Here is a 24,895-nt window from a genome sequence, read left to right on the forward strand (position 1 = left end):
AAGAAGGTAGTGGGAGGGGAAGAATGAAGCGGGGGAAATCGGAGGGGGAGACGAACCATGAGAGACGATGGACTCTGAAAAACAAACAGGGTTCTAGAGGGGAGGGGGGTGGGAGGATGGGTTAGCCTGGTGGTGGGTATTGAGGAGGGCGCATTCTGCATGGAGCACTGGGTGTTATGCACAATGAATCATGGAACACTTCATCTAAAACTAATGATGTAATGTATGGGGATTAACACAAGAATAAAAAAATTAAAATAAATAAATAAATAAATAAAAACACTATAGTGTTTACAGAAAAAACATGTAATACTACTACTATTCTGATAAATTTAACTAGAGAATGCCAGAAAGATAAAAGGGACCTTGAATAGCATGCAAAGCCTGCCGAATGTTATTCTGTAAGAAATGGAGAACTATGAAAGCTTTTTGCAGTGGAAAATGACACAATGCACCATTTTAAAACCAGCTCTGATGGCAGCATGGAGAACAATACAGAGGGATAAAATACTAGAGGAAGTCCAGTGAGGAAGCACAGACCATGCTAATCTGAGTAAGATAAGAGGAGCATTACTGTCTTTGTTAATTTCCTGATTTTGATCATTGAACTGTGGCTATGTAACAGAATATTATATTTAAGGAATACACATTGAAGTACTTTAGCATAAAGGACATCATGTCTGCAAATAACTCAAACTGTTCAGGGGGGAAATATGTATATACATATAGAGAGCAGGGAACAAAACAAACATAGTAAAAATATTAACATGTAAGGAAACTAGATAAAAGATACAATGGAATTCTTGGTTTTATTCTTGAAACTTCCCTATAAGCCTGAAATTATATCATAATAAAAAGTTAAAAGAAAAAATAAAGTGAGGGACCAGGAATCAGATGGACCTATACCACTCACAAGCTCAGGGCTTCACCTCTTCATGCCTCAGGCTCCTCATCTCTAAGAATGGAATAGTAACAGCTGTAAAGGTTTTGTGGAAAATGAGATAAAGTACGTAAAGTGCTAAGCATACCGCTTGGCATATGGTAAGCATCTGATAAATATTAGCTATTATTATCTCTAGCAACAAAAAAGGATATAAAGAAAAGAAACAAGATAGAGATCACATGGCAACTACACAAATACACAACCTACATGATGAGACTGCAGGTGGATTTTTTAAATTTTAACTTATCTACATCTTAACTGCTGTTCCTGAAAACTTATTACCTATATGAATAAAACTATGCAAATAAGTAAAAGGGTTAAACTATTTCTAGAATGCCTGTTTAAGGAAGGGATGATCATAAAATTATTTTTAAATTAAAAAGTCCTTATTGATAAAAATATGTTTCTACTACCTGCAAAATTTAATATAGTCGAATAGGCCCTGTACGTAACAGGCAAATAAACTATAATTGCATAATAGTGGTTAAAAGCTCAGATCTTAGCTGTCACTTACCCTTCAATAAAATGAAGGTAAGAACTGCCTTCTTAGGGTTATTATGAGAATTAAATGGAGAAATACATGTTAAGTGCTTATTAACCCAGGTTTGCTACAGAGTAAACTAAAAATTCTTAGCCTGTGTATTGTACTGTTTTGCTTTCTTATGGTGAGAAAATCTAGTAACTTACTCAGCAGGAGCTGTGTTTTCATGTTGGAGTCCAGGTGGTGTTTTCTGGGTTCTTAAAGCTATTTCAGCATTCTTTAACTCCTAATAGATCAGGGGATTAAAGAAAAAAAAGACCAGTTAAAAATACCAATTTTCTGGACTGAAACTTCAAACAATGCCACTCTTATGCTATGAGAACATGCTATGTTTAACCTGCTTTACAAGTTGCTAAAAACCTCTTCCCAAAGAAGACAAAGTACGCCTTTAAAAAATTTTATGATAAATTTACAATGAGCTGCTGATCTATTTTAAGAACTATGGACTCAGGAGGGCACATTCTGCATGGAGCACTGGGTGTTATGCACAAACAATGAATCATGGAACACTTCATCTAAAACTAATGATGTAATGTATGGGGATTAACGTAAGAATAAAAAAAAAAAAAAGAACTATGGACTCAGGGCACCTGGGTGGCTCAGTCGGTTAAACGGCTGCCTTTGGCTCAGGTCATGATCCCAGGGTTCTAGGATCGAGCCTCACCACAGGCTCCTTGCTCAGCAGGGAGCCTCCTTCTCTCTCTGCCTGCCAATCCCCCTGCTTGTGCTCTCTCTCTCTGACAAATAAATAAAATCTTAAAAAAAAAGAAAAATAACTATGGACTTCTGTAAAATTCATGAAGTTAATTCATCTACAGCAAAAGACTCTGCTATTATTTAAAAATCTTTAATATACAAATACAGAAAATGCTATTTTAAAAAAGCAAGGTAGTAGCAATAATAATGTTGAGGCTGATGCAGCAGGAGTTAACATTCTGGCAACTTACTATGTACCAAGCACTAGCTAAAGGCTTTATGTGTACATGGTCCATCCTCAATAACAACCTTACAATGTATGTGATGTCTCCCTTTATACCAATGAAGAGGGGAACTTACAAGGACACGAGGTAACTTGTCCAGACCCATGTAGCTGGGATACCTCAGACCTGCATCAAAGCAGCCCCATTTTAAAGCTTACATACCTAAACATTCTTATACTGCCTTCTACTGTTCCTCAATGCCATTCCTCTCTTTTAGCCAGTGGTTTTTCAAGACTGATACTCTGGTTCTACCCCCTTACATCCCACACTGCTATCACCTCACTGATTTTCAACCTCTATTTAAGTTCTTATTTAAAAAAAGTACCTTAACTTTATATTCCCTGCAGCAACCTCTTGCACTCATCTTACTGCCAAACTAAGTCTCTAACAGTCTCTACCTGTTCTTTCCACTTCCTTTTCATTCTTCACCTCAGTCTTCCATCCTATCCCACTTTAGGACAAATGCCCTGGAGGGATCTGGACTATTAACTCTGAACCCTGCCTACCTCTTGCCAGGCCCAGACTCATAATCAGTGCTCCTATGATACCTAACTGCTTACAGATCCTCAAACGTGCCTATTTCGTGGCTCCATGCCTCTGCTTGGTATTCTTTCTACCAGCCTGGTGAACACTCATTATGTTCAGGATTCAGGACAAAGGTATCCTACTCTGGACAGATGATAAAAGTGCCCACTTGAGTTCTTTGTGCCTCTATCATACCTTGTACCTGGAACATGTTACCCAACTGATTTAACTCATTCTCCCTAGTATATTTTAAGTCTTTTGACCCCAAACACTTCTGTTGAAGTGCTCTGTGTATAACAGATCCTTAAAAATGCTCACTGACTGCATGTAACCTCAACAAACCATTGGCACCTGCCCTACCCAAAAAGAAGAGATTTAAATTCCTTTCTTATTTAAACTCTTGAGTTATGTAACCAAAAAATGAAGGATTTAAGAGATTTTGCTTTCATAAGATTCTGGTCAGTCACAACACTGCTCCTCAGAATTGCCTGCATTTCCCAAAAAGGCTTTCTTTGAAGAAAAGGTTTAAGGGTTAAAGAAGACTGATAACTACTTCACTAAGGGAGTCAGAATATTTTCTCAACTGATAATTCACTAAACTGCAGTAGAGCAATAATTCCTGAATTAGAAATAAGAATCTTAGATCAAATTTCTTTGATATCACCTAAAAAATTTTCTAAACTCGACTTAGATGACTTTTTCCTTACGGAAACTTTGACTCATCCTCTTCTTCATTTGCCACCTTTATACTCTACCCAATCTTTTATTATTTCATTTACACCACTAGTCTTTTAGTATCTTTGGGGTTGGGTCTTTATCTCTGAAAGACTATTAACAAGTTTGATACATAAAAGGTATTCTATAAATATTTATGAATGGAATCATCCAGTGCTAGAGTTACAATGGATCCCATTATAGCATTCATTTCTCTTTTTCTTAAGTTTGCTTCCTCTACTACTGTGCTAATGACCCTTCCCATATAATTTATATAATTTCATATATTTCACATATGAAATTTATAATTTCATGTAATGTTTAATCGGAGTCTAAACATTCTCCACTGTCTAAAAGTGTAACTAACATTTCCTTCCTCCTAGAAAGATGATACATACATATCTGATGATGTATACAGAACGATAAGTGGAAAAAAAACATGGGAGAATATCTTAATCATATTTAACTAAAGAGTTTGTAGGCAACCAGGAAATCTGAAAGCAGACAATAAAGGCTTTGAATTCCTTTTAAACATCATAGTTTAGAATAGCTACTTTAGTAACACATTTTTATTAAAAATATCACAAAGTATTCTCTAATAGTTGACTTGAGGACACATAAGCACATACAAACTTCCAATTTTAAATCAAATAAGTCCTGGGGATTTAGTGTACAGCATGGTGACTATAGTTAATAATACTGTATTGTATATTTGCAAGTTGCTAAGAGGGTAGATCATGAAAGTTCTCATCTCAAGGGGAAAAATTTTTTTAAGTATGGTGGTAGATGTTAACCAGATTTGTTGTGGTCATTTTGCAATATATACAAATATTGAATCATTACATTGCACACCTAAAACTAATATAGTTTTATATGTAAATCATATTTCAATAAAAAGGGATATATGAGCACCTTTAAAATTTTTACTTAAATTATTATCACTTTATGAAGAGCATAGCACTCTGATAAGCCCATGTTTTAAAAAGGCATATAACAGGGGCGTCTGGGTGGCACACTTATCATGAGATCAAGCCCCACATTGGGCACCCTGCTGAGTATGGAGTCTGCTGGAGATTCTCTCCCCCTCTCCCTCTGCCCCTCCTTCTGGTAAGCGTACACCCTCTCTCTCTCGTTTGCTCTAAAATAAATAAATCTTTAAAAAGGCATATCACATAAAGTTCATTAATAGATGAGGAAAAACTCTAGGGAAAGATTTCTAGACTGCCACAATCAGATCAAGCATATTTTATAACTGTGAAATATAAAACAAATCATCTACCATCAATCTTCCCCAACAATGTAGATAAGAACTATATACTATATATTTTATATATATTATACCATAGAAACAAAAAACAAGTACACATGAGTGACAAAAAACATGAGCCTCATTAACATTTTTAACTAAGACATAAGACTAGCAAGTCATCAGAATTATTTATAAAGCACGATATAGTTTTTATTTTATCGCTGACAGATTTTTAAAAACATATTTTTCTGCCCAGCTTGTATAATATAGCAATTTAGCCAGCAGGCACTCTTAGGAAGCAAACTAGTTAAGAGTATCACCTCTAGAGTTGGATTACCAGGGTCTGAATCCAAGGTCTTCCATTTATTAACAAAGCTCTCTGCCCATTTTCTTATTTATATAGATAAGAGTGCCTACCTCAAGACCTGTCATGAAAACTAAACTGGACTAATAAATATAAACTGCTTAAAATACTGCCTCATAAATAGCAAGCACTCAATACAAACTAGTAACTACTATTATTAAAGCTGCTTAAAAGTACACAAGCTATATGGTTTTCTTATAGTATATCTGTATCAAGTCTTATAGTCTATAAAAGAATGATTTCCACTTACATAAAACAAAACAAAACCCTACAATAAAATGACTGTAATTTAGTTTACCTGAGCAGTTTCTATTTTCAACTTGTCAATATTGAGGGTGTTTCTCTGTAATCCACTGGCAGCCAGTGACAGAAGCTGCTTCAGAGCTTTAATATCTTCTTGTACTTTAAGCATGGCTTTTGAAGACATTCTACTAATTTCTTCTTGTACCTGCTTTTGTTCCTTCACAAATTTCCTAAGAAGATATATAAAACTGACTTAAAAAAATATACTTTTGGTTTCCTACAGGAAGAAAGTACATTTACAACAGGTTGGTCAGAGTCCTAGTGTTTTAAGAAGGAAATATTAAAAATTCATCTACAGTTCACATGCTTTTTTCAGAATGACAGTAAAAAAATTTTAATTCCTATTATTCTGCTTTCTCTCCGTTTATAAAAATATTAAAATTTTTACCCAAGTTTAAATCTTTAAGAAGAGATGTTCCCCCTAAAATTTATTCTAACATTCTTCAACATGATTTATCTAATTATATTTTACACACTTACTGGAGATTCTCAACATCCTGGCAGATGACAGGAGGTAGATTTTCATCCTTCAGTGCTTTACTATCCCTAAGAAAAATGCCACAGATGTATTAAAGCCATTGGGATTATAAAAAGCTAACAGCTGAGTTCCACTAAAGTATGTGTTAAAGCGGAGGAAATAAAGCAAATATTGCCCATTTACAGCTTTCATGGTTGATTTCAAATCTCTTTATAAAAAACCGTAAGTTTCCTGACCTTTAAAGTAACTTTACCACTTCATCTGACAGGGAGATTTCTTTTCTAAAAAGACTGGCATCTATCGTTAAGTACACATAAATGCATCTGACCAAATGTTTAAGAAAAAAATTAGAAAATACAACAGATTAAATATTGAACTAAGTTCCCCTGGCTCAAAAATTCTGACTGACCTTTTATTCAGTTCAAAAATATTAAAGCATTCAATTAAAGAAAGTCTACAAAACTTCTCATAATGAGATGCTCACTATATTTTAATAATTTCAATTTGTTCTTCAACAAAATAAAAACTAGGAATAGGCTAAGGGAATCATAAATACTTAATGAGGATAGGAAGAGGTGAAATTTGGCATGCTGTAATGTAATTATGAGTTAAATTTCAGTCACACATCTGCTACTACTTCCTTGATATAACCCTAAGCAAACCTCAATCTCTTCCAGCTTTCTCATTTATGTAATAGGGCTAAAATATACACAAGATGTTTTGGAGGCATGAACTCGATCATTTATTTACAAATGTTTTATTTAATGTAATACAAATTAGGTGAGAAAATATAAGTGGTAGTAAAAATAGTGATCTTCAAACATATATGATGTATATGGAGGCTTTTCTCCCTCTTCATCATAAGAAAATAAATGGTACTGGTATAGTAATTTACATATAAAAGGTATATATATGTAAAATTGAGCATAAAGCATTCTAGAAAGAATTGGTTATAAATTTTCCTAATAATTAAAAATTAAAGATTTGACCTTCCAAAATCTTTGCATATGTTTATTATTTTATTTTAGACAAAAACTGATCCAAAGAATTTTTCTTCTAAATGCCTATATGGTTTCATTTACTTCCAATGATACCACTTGCTTATAAATTAACAAATAAAATTCTTCAATTAAAAATTGCAAACTTACTCTGGTCTTGTTCCTGTTTTATCACCTAGAAAATTCAAGAAGCTTCATGTAAGAACAGGTCATTTAACAATGTATTCCAAATTCAAGTTTTAATTTAACACAAACTAGGGTATAAATAGAAACTGCTAAGCATTTTCTAGACTGCCTCTTATACATCATGTGAGGTCATGAGTTGTCATAAACTCCAAACAAAACATGTTATGGAGACATGTTTGTGTACATATAAACAGACAGTTATGTAGCTGATTTGTATCTATTTCTTTAAGGGCAAGAATCTTCCTCTTTCAACTATCTTCCATGAAAAAGATTCTTGCTTAGCGCAGTTCAACTCCTGAGAGTTTTACTTGATGCTTTCTTAGGTTCTAGCAGTTTAGAATACTAAAATATGTCAGATTACCTGGACGTCTCTAAATATTTTACAAAAGCAGCAATTTTTTTTAAAGATGAAGTTATTAATGTGTGCAGATATATCAACTACTTTCTCACTAACACCTATTTAGTGGTTATCATTAACAGTATATGTCTAAAAGTAGAAAAGAAAAATTTTCCGTCAGCAAAATGCAGTGACTCCCTTTCTCCTTTTCCAAAATTTATTTCACACTACAAAATAAGACCTGCTTAATTAAGAAAATACAGGAACACACAAAACTTCATCCCACCAGAGAACCTTAATGGTTCCTCTTATAACCTATTTCTGCACTTACACACACATTTTTAAAAGCAATCAGGATGATTATAAGTTATGCTAACATATTTTCTCAGCATGTTGTAATTAAGTCTTTTCCAAGTCACGTAACATGATTTTAAATGACCACAGAATACTGATGACATAGCTGTATCAGAACCTTTATGTCCAACCCTCTTCTTAACGTATGAGCATTCACTATATAAACAATGCTGCTATAGTCAATGTCTTTATCTCCAAATACTTGTGCATGACTTTATTTGTATTCCAAAAAAAGAGGAATTTATAGGTCAAAGATTACATCAGGGAACGCCTCTGACATCAAACTGATCCTTTAAAACAATTGTTCCACTTTATCTTCCCACCTACTATGAATAAGAGTACTTTTTCCACCACACTCTCAACAACAATGAACATTTTTTAAAAACAATCACTGCCAGTATATAGGTGAAAAATGCCACTTCATTAAAATCTAAATTCATATTTCTGACAGTACTAAGTAAAACATTTCAAATGTTAATTAGACAAGTACATTTCTCCTTTAGTGAATGGCCTATTCAGGCTATTTGTACATCTTTGAGGTATGTTTCTCACTGACTTCTAAGAGCTATTTCAACATTATGCATATTAATTCTTTGTCTCATATATATATTTCATGTGTCTATTTCTAAAATCAGACCCTAATTTTAAGATACATCTCAATTTCAGAGGTTAAAATGTGAAAAAATAAGCATCTAGAAATCAAGTATTTTTCTTCCAATTTGTCATTTACCTTTTGCCTTTGTCCATGGGGTTTCTTTTGTTTACCTCTTTAATCTAACTATAATTTATTTTTCCATATTTTGTATTTCACTGATTCTAAGATCTTTCTCTTTCATGGTTTAACATTTCTGAAATTGGTACCCATGTTCTACAGATGGGGGTCTTTGATTGGATGAGACACAGTAATATAAAGTAGGAATTTAATTTTTTTTCCAAATAGTTCAACTTTTTTATTCATTAATGTACTATTTTGCTCTTTCCTTGATATTCCATTTTTATTATATTCACAGAAGTTTATACAGACAAACCTGTGTACATGAAACTTTTAGGCCTGTTTTTAGTCTACTGTGGGCCCTGACTAGTCTATCTAGCTTTGCATCTGTAATACCTGTGGACTGCTATAAAAGCTCCCTAATAGCACTCTGTAACTGTTCTTGCCCTCCTGCACATTATCTTCCACATGGCTGCCAGAATGCTCTTCTTCAAAAATGTATCTCAGAGCACCTGGGCGGCTCAGATGGTTAAGCGTCTGCCTTCGGCTCAGGTCGTGATCCCGGAGTCCTGGGATCAAGTCCCGCGTTGGGCTCCCTGCTCAGTGGGGAGCCTGTTTCTCCCTCTGCTTCTGCCACTCTGTCTCTGACTCTCATGAATAAATAAGTAAATAAATAATCTTAAAAAATAAATAAATAAAAACGTATCTCATGTCACATTATCCACATCAAAACCCTAGCAGGTCTCAACTGTCCTCCATGTAATTACAAAACTCCTTCAAGTGGCACACACAGCCGTTCCCATTATGACGTCTGGAATCTGATCTTCCCGTGCTGTAGCTCGCTGGTCTTCCAGCAGTTCTTCAAAAGAGTAAAGATCATCCTCATCTCTAGATCTTGCTCTATGCTGCCCCCACTTACAGAACATTGTTTCCTACCACTCTTCATCTATTAAACCCAATACTGTAGGTCCAGGCTAACTGATATAGCTACTAGAGAAACAGAAATCCTTTACATTAAAAAAAGAATCCCTTGACATGTATAGCAGGTTAAATGGAACTGATGTGGTACATCAGGTCATGTATACTTATTCTACATATTCCTTTTGTTCAACTCTAAGGTATAACATGAGAGGAAGACAATGGGGGAAGGCGGAGGGAAAAGGAGGGGAGATTAACTCCTTACATTTCTCTTACTCCTTTGCCTCAATCAGCTCTTTCACATAGAACCTAAAAGCAATTACAATAAAAAGAGAAACAGTTTCATAATTAAAATCAAAGTAGTTGGAGGGTACCAAACTGCTCCAGCTGAGTAAAAAAATAAGCTGCTAAAACATCTAAGATAATTTTTCTAATTTTGAAGTTGCTACAAAGAAACTAAGTAAAAACAAGAGATAGACCCCTATGTTTAAAAATCAATTTTCATTCAAATAAAAATAATCCCAAATTTTCTAAGTTTAAAAGGATTTTAGGATAGCCAACTTTTAAAACAGTACTTCACCCTAGAATAATATCTCTATATAATAAAAACTATGTCCAAAACAAAAAATTCTTACATAGATATATGGACACGGCATATTTTACATCTTCATCTATTACCTCATTCTAAGTTCTTCAGAGGGGTTCAATGCAATATGCATATATATACCCTACTGAAACATGCTTTCTCCAGAGGCATAAGAGACATTGCAAGGCAAAACAAAAACTCATGCACAGGGACAACAAAACTAAAACACTTTTTTTTTTTTTTTTAAGATTTTATTTGCCAGAGAGAGAGAGAGCACAAGCAGGGGGAGTGGCAGAGAGAGAAGAAGCAGGCTCCCTGCTAAGCAGGGAGCCTGATGTGGGACTCGATTCCAGGATACTGGGATCATGACCTGAGCTAAGGGCAGACACTTAACCGACTGAGGCACCCAAGCATCCCTAAAACACTTTTCAAAATGAATCTAGACTGGCAATTTTTAAAAAGAATATTCAGCATGGCAAGAACACAGCGAGAAGGGCATTTTCATACTGGCTGGTGGGAAATAGATTGGTAAAACCTTTCTGAAAAGTGATTTCACAATATATACCAAGGGTCTCCAATACTGTCCCTTTCTTTAAGCCAATGATTCAGTTTCTAGGTATTTGTCTTGAAAAAATAACCAAAAATATGAATGAAAATTTATAATAAAAGCAAACACCTAGACAGCATCTACTATGTGCCTGGCTCTGCTGAAGTCTTATAAATAGTAATCCTCAGACCAACACTGTCAAGTAGGTACTATTATTTTCCCCCACTTTACATAAAGAAACTAACGCACAGAGGGATAAATAACTTGAATCAGGTCACAGAGCTTGTAAATAGCTGGGGGGATTTGAAACCAGATGATTTCAGCTCAAGTCTATACCCTTAAACTACAATACTATTTTGCCTCTTTTTTTTTTTTTTTTTTTTTAATTCATGAGAGAGCGAGAGAGAAAGGCAGAGGGAGAAGCAGGCTCCCAAGGAGCAGGGAGCCCGATGCGGGACTCGCTCCCAGGACCCTGAGATCATGACCTGAGCCGAAGGCAGACGCTCAACCATCTGAGCCACCCAGGTGCCCTATTTTGCCTCTTTCTATAAAGATGCTCAATATGTTGAGCTTCTACTTCCTAGAATAAATGAACTGAAAACAAACACTAACAACAGAATAATGGTTGATTAATGATATATCAATTCATAATGCTGATATTAAGCAACAGTAGAATACCCCTAAAAGAATTACTGAACTGACAAATACTTGTGATATAATACACGAGAAAGAACAGATTACAAAGCAATACAGTTGACCTTTGAACAATGCAGGGATTAGGGGTCCCAACCCCCCAGGCAGTTGAAAATCCGTGCATAATTTTTGATTCCCCAAAATCTTTACTAATAGCTTACTGCTGACCAGAAATTGTACTGATAATATAAAGTCAAATAACACACACTTGGTATATGTACTATATACTGCATTCTTACAATAAAATAAGATAGAGAAAAGAAAATGTTTTAAGAAAATCATAAGGAAAACACATTTATAGTACTCCACTGTTATTTATTGGAAAAAATCCACATATAAGTGGACCTAAACAGTTCAAAGCATGTTGTTCAAGGGTCAACTTGTATACCCTATATGTGTGCATGATCCCAACTTAAGAATATATATAAATACACACATTAAGATAGCTACATAAGACATATGCACATACAAAACTGTTTTTTACAAAAATAAAATCTTAAACACACAATACACACAAAATTTGTGAAATATAAAGCAAACAAATTTAAAAGTAAAAACTTTACTACTGAATATATAACTAAAAATCTTCCTGACATAGGAATTTAAGTTACTGTTAGAATATAACATTACTTACTCTTTTTATCTGATGAGCTACTAAAATCTATACCACCAAGACCTTCATTGCCTGCAGTTGAAGTAGCTGCTGTGGTTCCCAAAGTCAAGCCTAAAGCATTCTGTCCAAGTCCTACAAATAAGCCAAATATAATTTACAAAGTTCACTGAAAGTCTTTATAATGATTTTCCCTTAATGACCAAAGCTCTCAAATGCTTTTAAGTTGGATCCCGTTTTTCTTCATACTTAAGTAAATAACAAGGAATAAGTCTGGAGTGAGGCAATGGTATATGTAGTTTGGATGAAGTGATTTTAACTTCTTTACTTTTTAGGTCATTTTTTAAAGTGTAGTTGACACACAATGTCACCACGCAATGTCACATTAGTGTACAAAAGTGATTTGACAAGTCTACACATTATGCTATGTTCACAAGTGTCACTACCCCATCTGTCACCATACAACCTTATTATAATAACATTGATTATATTACCTAGGCTATACCTTTCATCCCAGTGACCTACTCATTCCATAACTGGAAGCCTGTACCACCCCCTTCCCCTTCACCCATTTTGCCTGTCCTCCCTACCCTTTCTGGCAACCATCAGTTCTCTGTATTTATGGGTCTATCAATTTTTCTTTACTAAAAACATCAGAGCGTATCTGTTAATTCAATAAATGTGAACATACTACTTATTGTTTTTTTAAACCCTCCTAAAAAAGCAGTTTTAGTTTGTGTATTTTCAGGTGAATACTTCTTGTCTTCCAGTCATGCTTTGGAATTGTATACTTTTAAAATAATCTAATATTGGATGTGTTAATTAACTTGATGGGAATTTACATTGTGCATGTATATATGAAATCATCATGCTCTACACTTTAAGTATCTTACAATTTTACTTCTCAATTATATCTCAATAAAGCTGGTGACAGATAAACAAATAAATAAATAAAATAATCTACTAATGATTTATAAGATTTCAATATAACATAAAGCAAATAGTTTTACTATTAATGAAATTTAAAGAACTGAGAGTTGGAAGCCTTACAGTTCAAACATCATCAAAATTTTATACTCCTACGTTTTCTTAACAAAACTTTAATGAAAGAAGTAGACTTCATTTATTTAAATTCTACCTCACTGACAAAAGGAACTGAAGGGACTAAACTATAGTTACTCCTAAGTCATTAATGTATGCTTGTGAATCACGTAGCAAAATTTTAAAAAGACGTGCATTGGTAAATCATCTAAGTCCATGCATTCCCAAGCTGACACAACTGTGGTTCTTTTTGGACAGATGCTATTTACTTTAGAAACAGAGGAAACAGTAGGATGTACTGGATAAGAGCATGGGATAACTGAAAACCGGATTTAAATACTGACAATGTGCGACAAAAAATATAGCTAAATAAAGGTCCATTTTTTTTTAAAAAATCAATGGCATCTTTAGGTTAGCATAACCATAAATCAGGCACTGACGTGTGTCTAGAGCCTAGCAAAAATTAGAACAGGCCTAAAAACTCATTAGCAAGACACAAAAACAATCCTCCACCTCCCCTTTCTGCTATTTTTGTGTTTTGCTCTCATAGGAATTTTTGGGAGAGATGTTTAAATACTTATCCTGCAAAGAATGTATGTTATAGTCATCCAGTGATTTGGTTATTAGGAGACATTTTGAATACCCACGAGGTTAGACAATAGTGACAAAGATAAGTATTTGAAAGATCAACGCAAACTTAAATGCTACAAATTTTTACAGATGATCTTCACCATCTCCTTTTTTCCCCTCCCACTGACCAAGAGTTTCTTCATTAAATTTAGTATCTGAATAGAGTACATGAAAGAACCATTTAATAGAAAACACCAGGTCATACTCCTTCATCTTTCCCACACAACCAAATATTAGACACCTATAGGTGTTCAGTAAAACTTCTGAAATTAAATAGCCATTATAAATGAACATACGTATTATTGGAAAGTCTATGATTTCAACATGTTTCAATGTTGAAAAACATGTTTTTCCTAACTCATAAATTGTTAAAGAGAAATTCTTGATGTGATATTGCTATTTGAGATAATCATACAATATTTTCAAGTCAGAGGAAAGCTTTTCTCACTCTTACATTTTATTACATTATATATAGTATCATGTTTCCTCTATTATTCATTCCCAATATCCAAAACATCCATAGAATCCTTAACATGAGGCTAATTTCAAAATAAGCATGTAATGAAAAATCAATCCAAGATAAAAAATATTAAGTATTCTCTGCCAAGTGAATTGGTACTTTAGTATTTTGCCTGACTATAATAAATTTAATACTTGTGTTCTAAAATGTTGTCTTCAAAGCATGCCAACCCTTTCCTGATGTCTGTAATGGAAAGCCATGCTTAAAACCAGGGCTTAAAAGGTCAAGTTGTTTTACAATTAACTTAGATACTAAATGATCCAAAACTATGCAACTGGCATTTATTAAAAAGATAAGTTTCTCTAGAATAGTTTACAGGCTCCTTAAACAGGCCCTTCTTTGCTTCTTTATCTAGTCAGTCAATATTGAGAAACAGAAAAATTTATTTCTACAATATGGCTAAGATGTCCAATTATGTATGAAAAACAGTATTTTATAATTCAGTTTTCATACTAAACAAAAAACATACAGGTTAAAGAGACAAAGTGGTCTGTTCAAAAGGTCAAAATATAAAGTAAATTTAAATATAAATATTTACTATTTTGGAAAATGAGTATCATCAATTACCTGATGTCGCTGTATTTGAACTCTGGAAAAGCGACCCTCCCAAACCAGCTAAGGCTCCCCCTAAGGAAAGGCTTGTTGATGCAGTGGTAGTTGTGGCTGTTGTTCCACCCAAATTATTTAGGGTAAATCCTGTAGATGCTATAAAAAGTGAAATCGTAAGGCTTCACAAGGAAACATTTCTAAGAACACCAGAGAAAATGCAAAGCATTTCCAAAAAAAACCAAAACAAAAACAACAAAAAAAAACCCCTCATGTCCATGATAAAATTCGCTCTTAGGAAAAATTACTCACTAAAGATAAAATTATATATACTTAAGAATAAAGACAAATAGTACCTTAAAGCAAAAGCTAGTGACAGAAATAAGAGTTTTGGGTAATACTAGAATGGTATCAGGTAACTGATTCCAGACAGTAATAAAGAGTTTTCAACCCAGGACACCAACTTCGCCTTCAAAAGCCAGGCAAGGTTTAGGCAAACTCTTTATCCTTCCTTGTCACCAAAATGCTCCTTGGATATTAATAGTTTTACATTTTACCTCTCACCCTATCCCTGCTTTGCTCTGTAAATAGAGACCAGCTTCCAGGATGGCCCCTGATGCTTTAAAGCCCAATGATGACCTTCACAAATCAGCAATTTTATAGGTCAAAACTGCTGACTGATTAAAATAAAAACTTTCCAAAACTGAAGTTATCTAATAAAGGTGGATACCTATATTCACTAGCCAAAAACAAAATAAAATTCAACCATAAAACGTGACTTTTTCCATTCTGCCTCACCTGCTGGAGTTGATGTCAGAGCAGATGAAAGAGTAAGACCACTAGCTGAGGTAGAAGTAATAGGGAGAGCAAATGGTGTGGCAGATGCAGCAGGTTTAGTGAATCCTAAACTGAAACCTGTTGTAGACGTAGATGTAGTAGCTGGCGTTCCTGTGTCAAACAAACAAACAAACAAATCCTATTTTACCATAACTGTGTATGTATTATACCAGTTTCAATCAGGATCCCTAAAAGTTTGTGATCCTACTTTTGTAGATAGAAAGATATTTGGATATATATGAAAAAGGAAAATATAGAAGTTGGAACCAAATCATGGTGAATACTTAAAAGAGGACCCTATGATTTAAGAAAAGCAAAAGAAAGTCCAATCAATGTGGTAATATTGAAATCCAATTTCAGTTCTATCCCTGGATTTACCTAAAACAACATTTATCCTTCCTTTTCTTTATACTCAGCAGAAAAACATCCTTCCCCTCCAAGGCTATTTAAACCACCATTCTCTACTGCTTCCACTTCCTTCAGTGTTTCTGTCAGCTCCTGCTACGCCTTTCGTTTCTGTCAGCTCCTGCTACGCCTTTCAATCTGTTTTTGTCCATCTCCTTCCTCTGTTCACTTCTTAAATGATACTGCCTATGGCTCCAGACCTGCTTCCATACTTCCCAACTGCAGAATTTCCACTAGGGGAATATGGGTCTAAATCTACACCTACCGGAGTCTCCCCTGGTTAGTTCCACCTGGATGTCCCTTCCCTTTGTACCTCGTCTCCCTATACAAAAACGTTCCTAAATCCCCTGCCATGGTCCACTTGGTTGCTCAAGCCAGAAACCATAATCACCCCTGACACTCCTTCTCTCTCCTGCATTCTATTAGTCACAAATCCTATTGATTCTATTGCAGAAATATCCCTGGATTACAAGCAACCTCAAAACCCTTAGCTCAGGTCATCTCCCTCTTAAGAACAATTACAATAACCTCTTAATTTGTTTCTGTGCTATCAGTCCTTCTAAACTTTAATCTATTCTTCGAATTACTTCAGTTACTTTAAAAATGAGAGAACACCACCAAAAAATAATACCCCGGTGATTCTCCCTGACTGAAGGCTCCCATTAGCTCTACACTATCTCTACACTGGAGTCAAAAGGCGTGGCACCCACATGCTCCTCACACCCCCTCTCCCTACCATTCCCACTTCTGAATCCTAAACTCCAAGAACCAAGTACTTTTCCTATTTCCCTGGATCCCTTTATGATTGGGCCTTTCCACTCCTCCATCAGGAATGATGTTTTCTGCCACCCCAAATAAACTCCTACTCTTATCTTCCTCGGCCTTCCTTGGTGCCTTTCATACATCTGTTAGAGCATTTACCAGATCACACAAGAACATATTACTACACCTGCCAGTCACCTTCACCTCATAACCCACTGAATGCCTTGCTCATGCACTCAGCAGCTGACATCATCAGTACCATCCTCCCCACCAGTACAATCACCACACCAACAGCTAATACTAAATGTTCAAAGCATTATGTATACCTAAGGCCACAGAGTTAGGAAGTAATAGCTGCTCAAAAATATTAAATAAAGAAATACATAACGACCTGCATTTTGGCTTCTCCTCAAGGCACTGAGAGAAGCAGCTGCCAGAAATTAAACTTTTGGATTGCCACAACCAGAAATTCCTGCCAGAGTACAGTGCTTTGAAATCCTGTATGGGTTCTCCAATCTCAGAAAATAAGAGAATCCACTGCTTGCCCTTGAAGCCAATCCTGTCCAAAACTCTGGTAGTAAACAGATGTGTTACACCTTCTGCTGGTAACAGGTGAGTAGCATCCAAATGAAGAAAGTCCACCAATCTTTAGTTTATTTAAACTTTTTATTTAATGTCAGTTAAATTAATAAATCTAACTTTTACTGAGTTTCCTCACTGTCCTCTCATTCATTCATTTCCTCTGACATTATTAACTGCCATCCTACTTCACTCACATTCCCTTTGGCATATCATTACAGAGAACTATGATGTTTTTGAGCTGAAAGGGAATCCAAAAACGTTTTAGTCCAATACACCCCTTTTATAAGTAACTAAAAGCTGCCAGATACTCTATGACCACCTAAGACCTCACAATGATTTGGAGGTACAAGCAGGGTTTAATTCCAAGACTTCTGGCCTATAGTTTGTTGCTTTTTTTCACTAAAAGGATTCAAATGACTACAAAATTCAGTGTGAAATAAATCTCCACAGAAAAACCATATCTGTATTTTTTTTTTTAAGATTTTATTTATTTATTTGACAGAGAGAGACACAGTGAGAGAGGGAACACAAGCAGGGGGAGAGGGAGAAGCAGGCTCTCTGCTGAGCAGGGAGCCCGATGTGGGGCTCGATCCCAGGACCCTGGGATCATGACCTGAGCCGAAGGCAGACGCTTAACGACTGAGCCACCCAGGAGCCCCCATATCTGTATTTAAGGGTTTTTTCCTGAATTAAAAAGTCATTGACTTTTTTAAAAACTCCAATACTGAAAGGTTCTGTGATGAGTCAGTGTCTGTGATCTATATTAGGTTCCTTACATGCTTCCTTCTATACCCCAGCTCTGTGAGATATTAAGAAAGAGAAGAGTAGAAAACCACAGATCTGGGCTCTTTCCTCAAAAATTCTTACCCAGAGTTAATCCTGTAGTTATAGTTGTTGCTATTCCTGGGGACAAAAAGAGAAATAAAATTTAATCATCAATGGAAGATGACATTTTTTGGAGTTTATCACAAGGGCAAGACTTGGGAGTCATCCTGAGGGTGTGATACTACAACAACCAGTATTTTCTACCATAACCACTAAAACAAACATTCTTCCTATAGCACTGGTTTTCATATTACAGGCTGTATATAATTTGATATATTAGGGAATAAGATTTATAAATGCAAACAACTAATGCTTATAACAACACTAGGCAAGAAGTAAAAAAGCTACTCCAAGCAAACACTGGCACACAGTGTTGTCTCAAGAAGCTCACTGGCTGCTCTCATATTTACTCCTGCAGTTCTTACATTTTCTATGTATTGCTGTGAAAAGTTGCAGTCAAAGCTGGAAGGTCAATGCAAAAAGTGGTAACAGACTAAGAGTCCCTGAGGGTAGAGAATAAAGAGTAAATAAAGAAGTAAACTTTTTAAACAGCAGCACCAGTGAAACATATTTTTAACTTAATAATAACCAAATGTCTGTAAGTATTAAAAAACAAACAGCTTTCTATTATAGAAATGTCTACCAGAAACCTTGACCTCTTGCCCTTTTCCCATCGAAACAACTGTTTTAATAATACAAAAACTTAAAACATCTCTTAGGAAGGTAAATGATAATGTTATAGTAAGATAGGATGCTGACTGTCCCACATATGTGGCTAAATTAATTAATGTCCAAATTGGTAAACCTGGCTTATCTTCACTAAGGTTAAACACTGCATTATATAATCTAATATAAAAATTAAATTAATTCATTATATTTAAAGAGATGTGTATCTTCTTTGTGTCAAGTATATTTTTAAAAAATTATTTAAAAAAAGAGATCTTATTTCTTTAAATGTGTTTTCCTTCCCTTTTTTTAAGATTTATTTTTGAAAGACAGCTCGAGTGTGGGAGGGGGAGGGGCGCGACAGGGGGATAGGGAAAAGAGAGAATCTCAAGCAGACTCCTTGAGGAGCCTGAGGCCCAAAGAGGGGCTCATTCTGCAACCATGAGATCATGACCTGAGAGGAAATCAAGAGCTGGACCCTTAACCAACTGAGCCACCTACCCAGGCACCCCTAAATGTGTGTTTTCCTTTACACTAAAATACATCATAACCAATGTTGGGCCTATCACTGGCCCTTAATCCCACATCCCTATATATTTTTTTCATCTTAGTATTTACCATTTTTTAGGTCTGTCACCAAAGACAATCCCTATAAAGGGAACAGATATAGAACAGAACTTGAAAAAGAATATCCCATACCTACTCCCTGAAAATGTGACAATCCTCCTTACCTGTATTTGTTCCTCCTAGAGTGAACCCAGTGGTAGGTTTCGATCCAAAGAGCCCGGTGCCAAAACCACCTGAAGGAGCAGATGTAGTTGCAGGAGTTGCAGTGCTTCCAAGAGTTCCAAAATTGAGCCCCACAGAAGGGTTGCTTGTTTATAAAAAAACACAAAACAAAGTCTACTAGAACCAGTATTTCCTTAAGAAAAATAAAAATTAACTCTTCAAAGTTAAGTACTTTCTTTCATTTAACGTATTCAATATATCACCATAGGATACAAAAGGAACTAACTATTTTTAACAAACCAAATTCAAGTATTTTCCTGTTCTCTTTAAAAAAAAAGTCACATACAAAAGATTTCAGATCCCAAGTATCACATATTCTACTTTTATAAGTTTTATTGAAAGCTAGCATATTTTTAAATGGCCATAGAGAAATCCTATGAATGTGGATCATTTTCCACTTGAATGACTCATGTATAGTTCACACTTCTAAATACATTTGTTCTTCCCCAACTACTAATAACATAAAGAAAAATAAAACATACTCAGAAATAGAAAAGTTATTCTAAGTTGTCTTCACCACCTCTCTGTTGCTATATCACCATATTTATGGAGTTGGGTGGGGAGTGGGGGATGCAGTTAGTTTTCTTGCCACCAAAACAGCAATAAGAACTGGGGTCGGTGTGGGAAGGGGAAAAGGACTAAACATAACCTGGCAAGAGTAAAATACAAAGCAAAACTACCCTCTATCCAGATTATGTGTTCGTTCATCAGCAGAAATCGTCTTCAGAGTTCTTGAAAGCTTAAAAAGAACAGCTGATAATAACAAGGGATGTGAACAAAGTTCACAAATTTCAACTGTTCTTATCAAAACTCAGGGGCTCATATTTGCTATCTATAGGTGGGAGAGCAAATTATAAAAATAAACAAAAAATCTTGACAACTTGACACTCCAAAAATTGTGTAGGAGAGTTAAGAGAGATTGTAACACATAACATAATGGGAGCTCCCATTCATCCTATATAGGTATCTTTATTCCATCTGCCTGCCCTTCCATACAGACACAATCACCATAAAAGTCAAGGTCAGTTTTAAAAAGCTTAAAAGTCTGGGACATTTCAATTTAAGGAGGCAACAGTGTTATGGCTGGGTTCTAGTACCAGCTCCCCAATGTCCTGGGACTTGTGTGACGTAACTTAGCCTTTTTGATCCTCTATTTCCTCATATGCAAAATGGGAATAACAGTGCCCACTTAACAGATTTTTTGCAAAAGATTAAGAGATTGTGCATGGTGAATTAACTTCACTTAATAAATGTTGTTACTACTGTCATCAGTAGGAACTTAATAAATTCAACTAAACACATTATATACAAGGTATTATGCCAGCCCATCACCATGAGGGGAATAGAACCTGAAATCAGGCATCAACACTGAGTACGGGGGAAAAAAAGGGAGTGTACCCTATGTCTTAGGTTATCACTGATTTTAAAATGATCTCTAGGAGCATAGGTGTGTGAAGTACAGAGGGTTGGCAGAACAGGGTTGCAAGGTCTCACCAACAAAGCACAAATCTTTAAACACTTAATCAACTGAAATAAAAAGGTATTTTAATAAACATTATTGGCAAATTTTGAAGACCTCAAATTAAGAAAATGGTTATTATGCTCTCCTCCCTCCCAAATAATTCAGTGATCCCATTTGGTTTTACTGCTATTCCATAAATATACAAAAGGTGTACACTGAAATTATGTATTTTTAGACAATTAAAATATTTAAAATTTCTTGACAATTTAAGATAACTGAAGACACAATGAAGTGTTTCATAATTAAATGTGAAAACATTACCAAAGAAATACATCAAAGTGGTATCTTCTTACTCAAGAAAGCAGAAGAGAAATTTCTCGCAGGAGAGAAATTGACTTAGTTTAACAAAAGCTACCCCAGACAGGACCAAGTTTTGCCTCAAACCACTATTATCTGCCAATGACTCATCAGGATGTGTTACAGAAAAGCCAAGTTGTCTCCAACAGGTCAGGAATATTGTTTTAACTTCTCCAGCATGCCCTAATGTGGCCTTAGAAAGTAACATTTATTGAGCACTTACCAAGTGCCAGATATGATGCTAAGTACTTTTACGTGCTTTACCTCATTCAACAACTCTGTGAAGTAAATATATTATACCCCTTTTCCAGATGTGGGAACTGAGGCTTGGAAAGTAACTTCACTAAAATGATTTACCTAAAGAGACCAAATCACCAGATGGCACTAGGGGAAGTCAGGTCTCCAAACCAGTACTCCACCAGAAAAATGTTAGACTGTGTCTCCTTTCGTTCATTTATGTAAGCCCTTCTAAAGTTTATTTTATTTATCTCTACACCCAGTGTGGGGCTTTCACCATCCCGAGATCAAGAGTTTCATGCTATTCTGACTGAACCAGCCAGGTGCCCCTTATCTAAGCCCTTCTAAAGACTGTGTACATGTTTCTAGCTGATCACTAATAACTCCTTTACTCAATCAACAAATATTTATTAAAGCCCTCTTCATGTGCCAGGAACTGTCATAGGGACTGAGGATGGAGTGGTAAATAAGACTCAGATCCAGTTCAGGAAGTTTCCAGTTAAGTGAGAGAAAGAGATTACTCAATCATTCATTCATTCAAAAAAATGTGTATTGAGCTCCACTGTGTCTACTAAAAAAAAAAACCAGTATGAAAAGGTCTTCACTGTCATGGAGCTTCTATTCTATTGCTGGGATCAGAAAATAAGTCAACAAAAAATACAACGAACTGATTACAACCGTGATAAGTGCTATGTTAGAGGGTACTATGAAGATGGAAACCTCCTGTACACTTGCAGATCTAAAAACTGCCTCTCTGGAGATGTTAACATTTGAGTCCCAAAAGTAGACACTAGCTTGGCATATGAGGCAGGAGGTGGTAGGGGAATTCCAATCAGAGGGAACTGCTCCCAAGTGGGAAGGGGTTTGGCCAAGCCTACCTGAGGAACTGAGAAAATGCCCAAGTTGCTACAGCAGTATTTTTCAAACTAAGATTAGGAGTATAAAATCAATTTAGTAGATCACAACTGGCATTTTAAAAAATGAAATGGAACAGAACAGAAAATATCAAAGGGCATCACATAAATTAAGGGTAAATATCTTCCTTTGAAACTTTGTTTCAGTTATTTCTTTGCCTGTAATTTTTTTCATGGTAGAGTCTGAATCACTGAATTGTGGCAAACTGAAATGAGGAGTTGGGCTCAGGTTGAGTGTGAAGAAGTTCCAGATTATTTGGATCTTGTGGATCATGGTAAAATTTATTTTTACTTCATTCCAAGGATAATGAAAAATCATTAAAGGAAGGCAATGGGAATTTTAAAAAATGACTCTGATTCTGTGTTAAAAAAGGCTTGACATCAAAGTAGATTTTTGAAACAGCAATTACGATTCCACTGAACTAATCAAAGTAGGAGATGATGGGAATAGTTTTCATCAAATATGAGAAGGGTTACTGGTTGAAAACTTGGAAGAAATCCTAAGTATTTACATAAGAATGTAAGCTTCAGGAGAGGAGGACCCTTATTTATCTCACCACCTAAAACAGAGTCTATTATATAGGAGTGTATTCAATGAATATTTGTTCCATGAATGACAAGAGCGTGCAACAGGATGGTGGCACTGCAAGTGAAGCAAATGGAAACTGAATAATTAAAATTATCAGGCCTTGCTGATTAAAGGTGCAGAGAGAAAAGGAGGTATTAAGGGAAATTCCCAGATTTTTTACTTGACTGTGTAGTCTGCCCCTCCCCCTTCTAATACAAGGAAGATATTTTTGCCTTTTTAATCTACAATGACATCCCTCAACTTCAGGAGATACCTTGTAACACTTTCTATGCACACTTCTTGATTTCATTAACTCCTCCACTTTTACCTTTTTAAAAAGACTGAGTTCTAAACATTAAATCTCTAAATAAAACCATGAAAATGACGTTTAACTATTTTGTCTCTTTCTGGACCTCTGCTAGCTGTATTTCGTCACCGCCTGAAGTGGTGGTTTAGCAGGTTGCACAAAAACGACAAATATGCTATACCTACATTTTTCAGTGTAAGCAAAAGACCATGTGAGTCATTACAACACAACACTCACGTACACTAATTTGCACATACTGTTCAAAATTATCACCAATAAATTCTACAACACGTATTTAAAACAAGAAACTACAGTAACAAAGGATAGGGTTCCATGAGGTACAAAGATGTGAGCTCGTTTAAAATGCCACAAAGTCATTAAAGCATTGGAATGTCCAAAACCGTATATCCTGCAATTGAATCTGAATTATCAGAGATAAACTTGTAATTGTCCTCCTTAAAATTTCTTATTGTCTTTTTCTGAAACTCCAGAGTAGCCACAATGTCGTTCATTCGTTCTGTGCCTCAGACTGCCGCACTGAGAGGGCTCGGCGTGAAATCCCAGGCCCTTTCACCCAGCCAGACCCCACTCGGTAGGGACACTGTGTGAACCACTGTGGATTCTGGGGACCTCACAACCCTGTGACCATCCTCCCCATCAGGCCGCCAAACGGCAGAACTACGAGGCTGGCGCTGCGCAAGTTTTTTTTTTTTTTTTTTTTTTTCCAGGCCCACCAGAAAGGAAGCCAGCGGGAAGAGAGAGGGACGGGCCCACCCACCGGAGTCTCGCGGGGAGGACCCGGACCGGGAAGGCGAGGAAGCGCGGTTACCTAGATGCTCCCGTCCCGAAGGAGAAACCGCCGCCTGCGCCGGTCCCGCCGGCGGCTACAGTGGTGGAGCCCAGTGTGCTGGTTCCGAAGGAGAACCCCGTGGACATGGCTGCCAGGGCTCAGCGCCGTCAGGAAGCTGCAAGGGGTCTGGGACGCTCCTCTCTCCTCAAAGCCAAGGCGGGCCGGGCAGCATCACTCTCGCCCAGCCACGACCTGGCGGGAACTTCAAGCCCCAGGGGCTGAGAAGACAAGGCCGAAGTGGGTGGGGCAACCACCCGAGAGAACGTTCCGGCGCCCGCCACGCGCACGTAACCCACCAGGAGCGAGCCCGCCGCGCAAGGCACTCTGGGATGGGGGTGGGTTGCGCGCCCTGCGCCGCGTGCCGCGCGCCGCGCGCGGCGCAAAGCATCCTGGGAGGGAGTGAGCTGGGTGTGTGTGTGTGTGTGTGTGTGTGTGTGTGTGTGTGTGTGTGTGTGAGTGAGAGAGAGAGAGAGAGAGAGAGAGAGAGAGAGAGCGCGCGCGAGAGGATGAGCAGGGTTAGAGGCAGAGGGAGAGGGAGAAGTAGGCTCCCTGCTAGCCA

General features: G+C 36.4%; 1 protein-coding gene across 2 annotated transcripts in view; it reads right to left on the reverse strand.

The window, feature by feature from the left end:
* NUP58 (nucleoporin 58) overlaps positions 1–24,571 on the reverse strand; it is a 41,454-nt gene extending 16,883 nt beyond the window's left edge. The window contains exons 1-10 of one of the 2 annotated variants that reach the window (XM_044913217.1): positions 24,316–24,571; positions 19,584–19,726; positions 18,229–18,264; positions 15,574–15,723; positions 14,797–14,934; positions 12,063–12,173; positions 7,246–7,270; positions 6,100–6,165; positions 5,615–5,789; positions 1,631–1,710 (exon numbers count right to left, since the gene is read on the reverse strand). In XM_044913217.1, coding sequence (XP_044769152.1) covers positions 1,631–1,710; positions 5,615–5,789; positions 6,100–6,165; positions 7,246–7,270; positions 12,063–12,173; positions 14,797–14,934; positions 15,574–15,723; positions 18,229–18,264; positions 19,584–19,726; positions 24,316–24,422 — 1,031 coding nt within the window. In that variant the 5' untranslated portion in view covers positions 24,423–24,571. The remainder of the gene's footprint in view (positions 1–1,630; positions 1,711–5,614; positions 5,790–6,099; positions 6,166–7,245; positions 7,271–12,062; positions 12,174–14,796; positions 14,935–15,573; positions 15,724–18,228; positions 18,265–19,583; positions 19,727–24,315) is intronic. The other variant, XM_021678186.2, reaches the window with a different exon arrangement.
* Between the last annotated feature and the right edge of the window lie 324 nt (positions 24,572–24,895).

The sequence above is a fragment of the Neomonachus schauinslandi genome, chromosome 3 (genome assembly GCF_002201575.2).
Source record: "Neomonachus schauinslandi chromosome 3, ASM220157v2, whole genome shotgun sequence".
Lineage (NCBI taxonomy): Eukaryota > Metazoa > Chordata > Mammalia > Carnivora > Phocidae > Neomonachus > Neomonachus schauinslandi.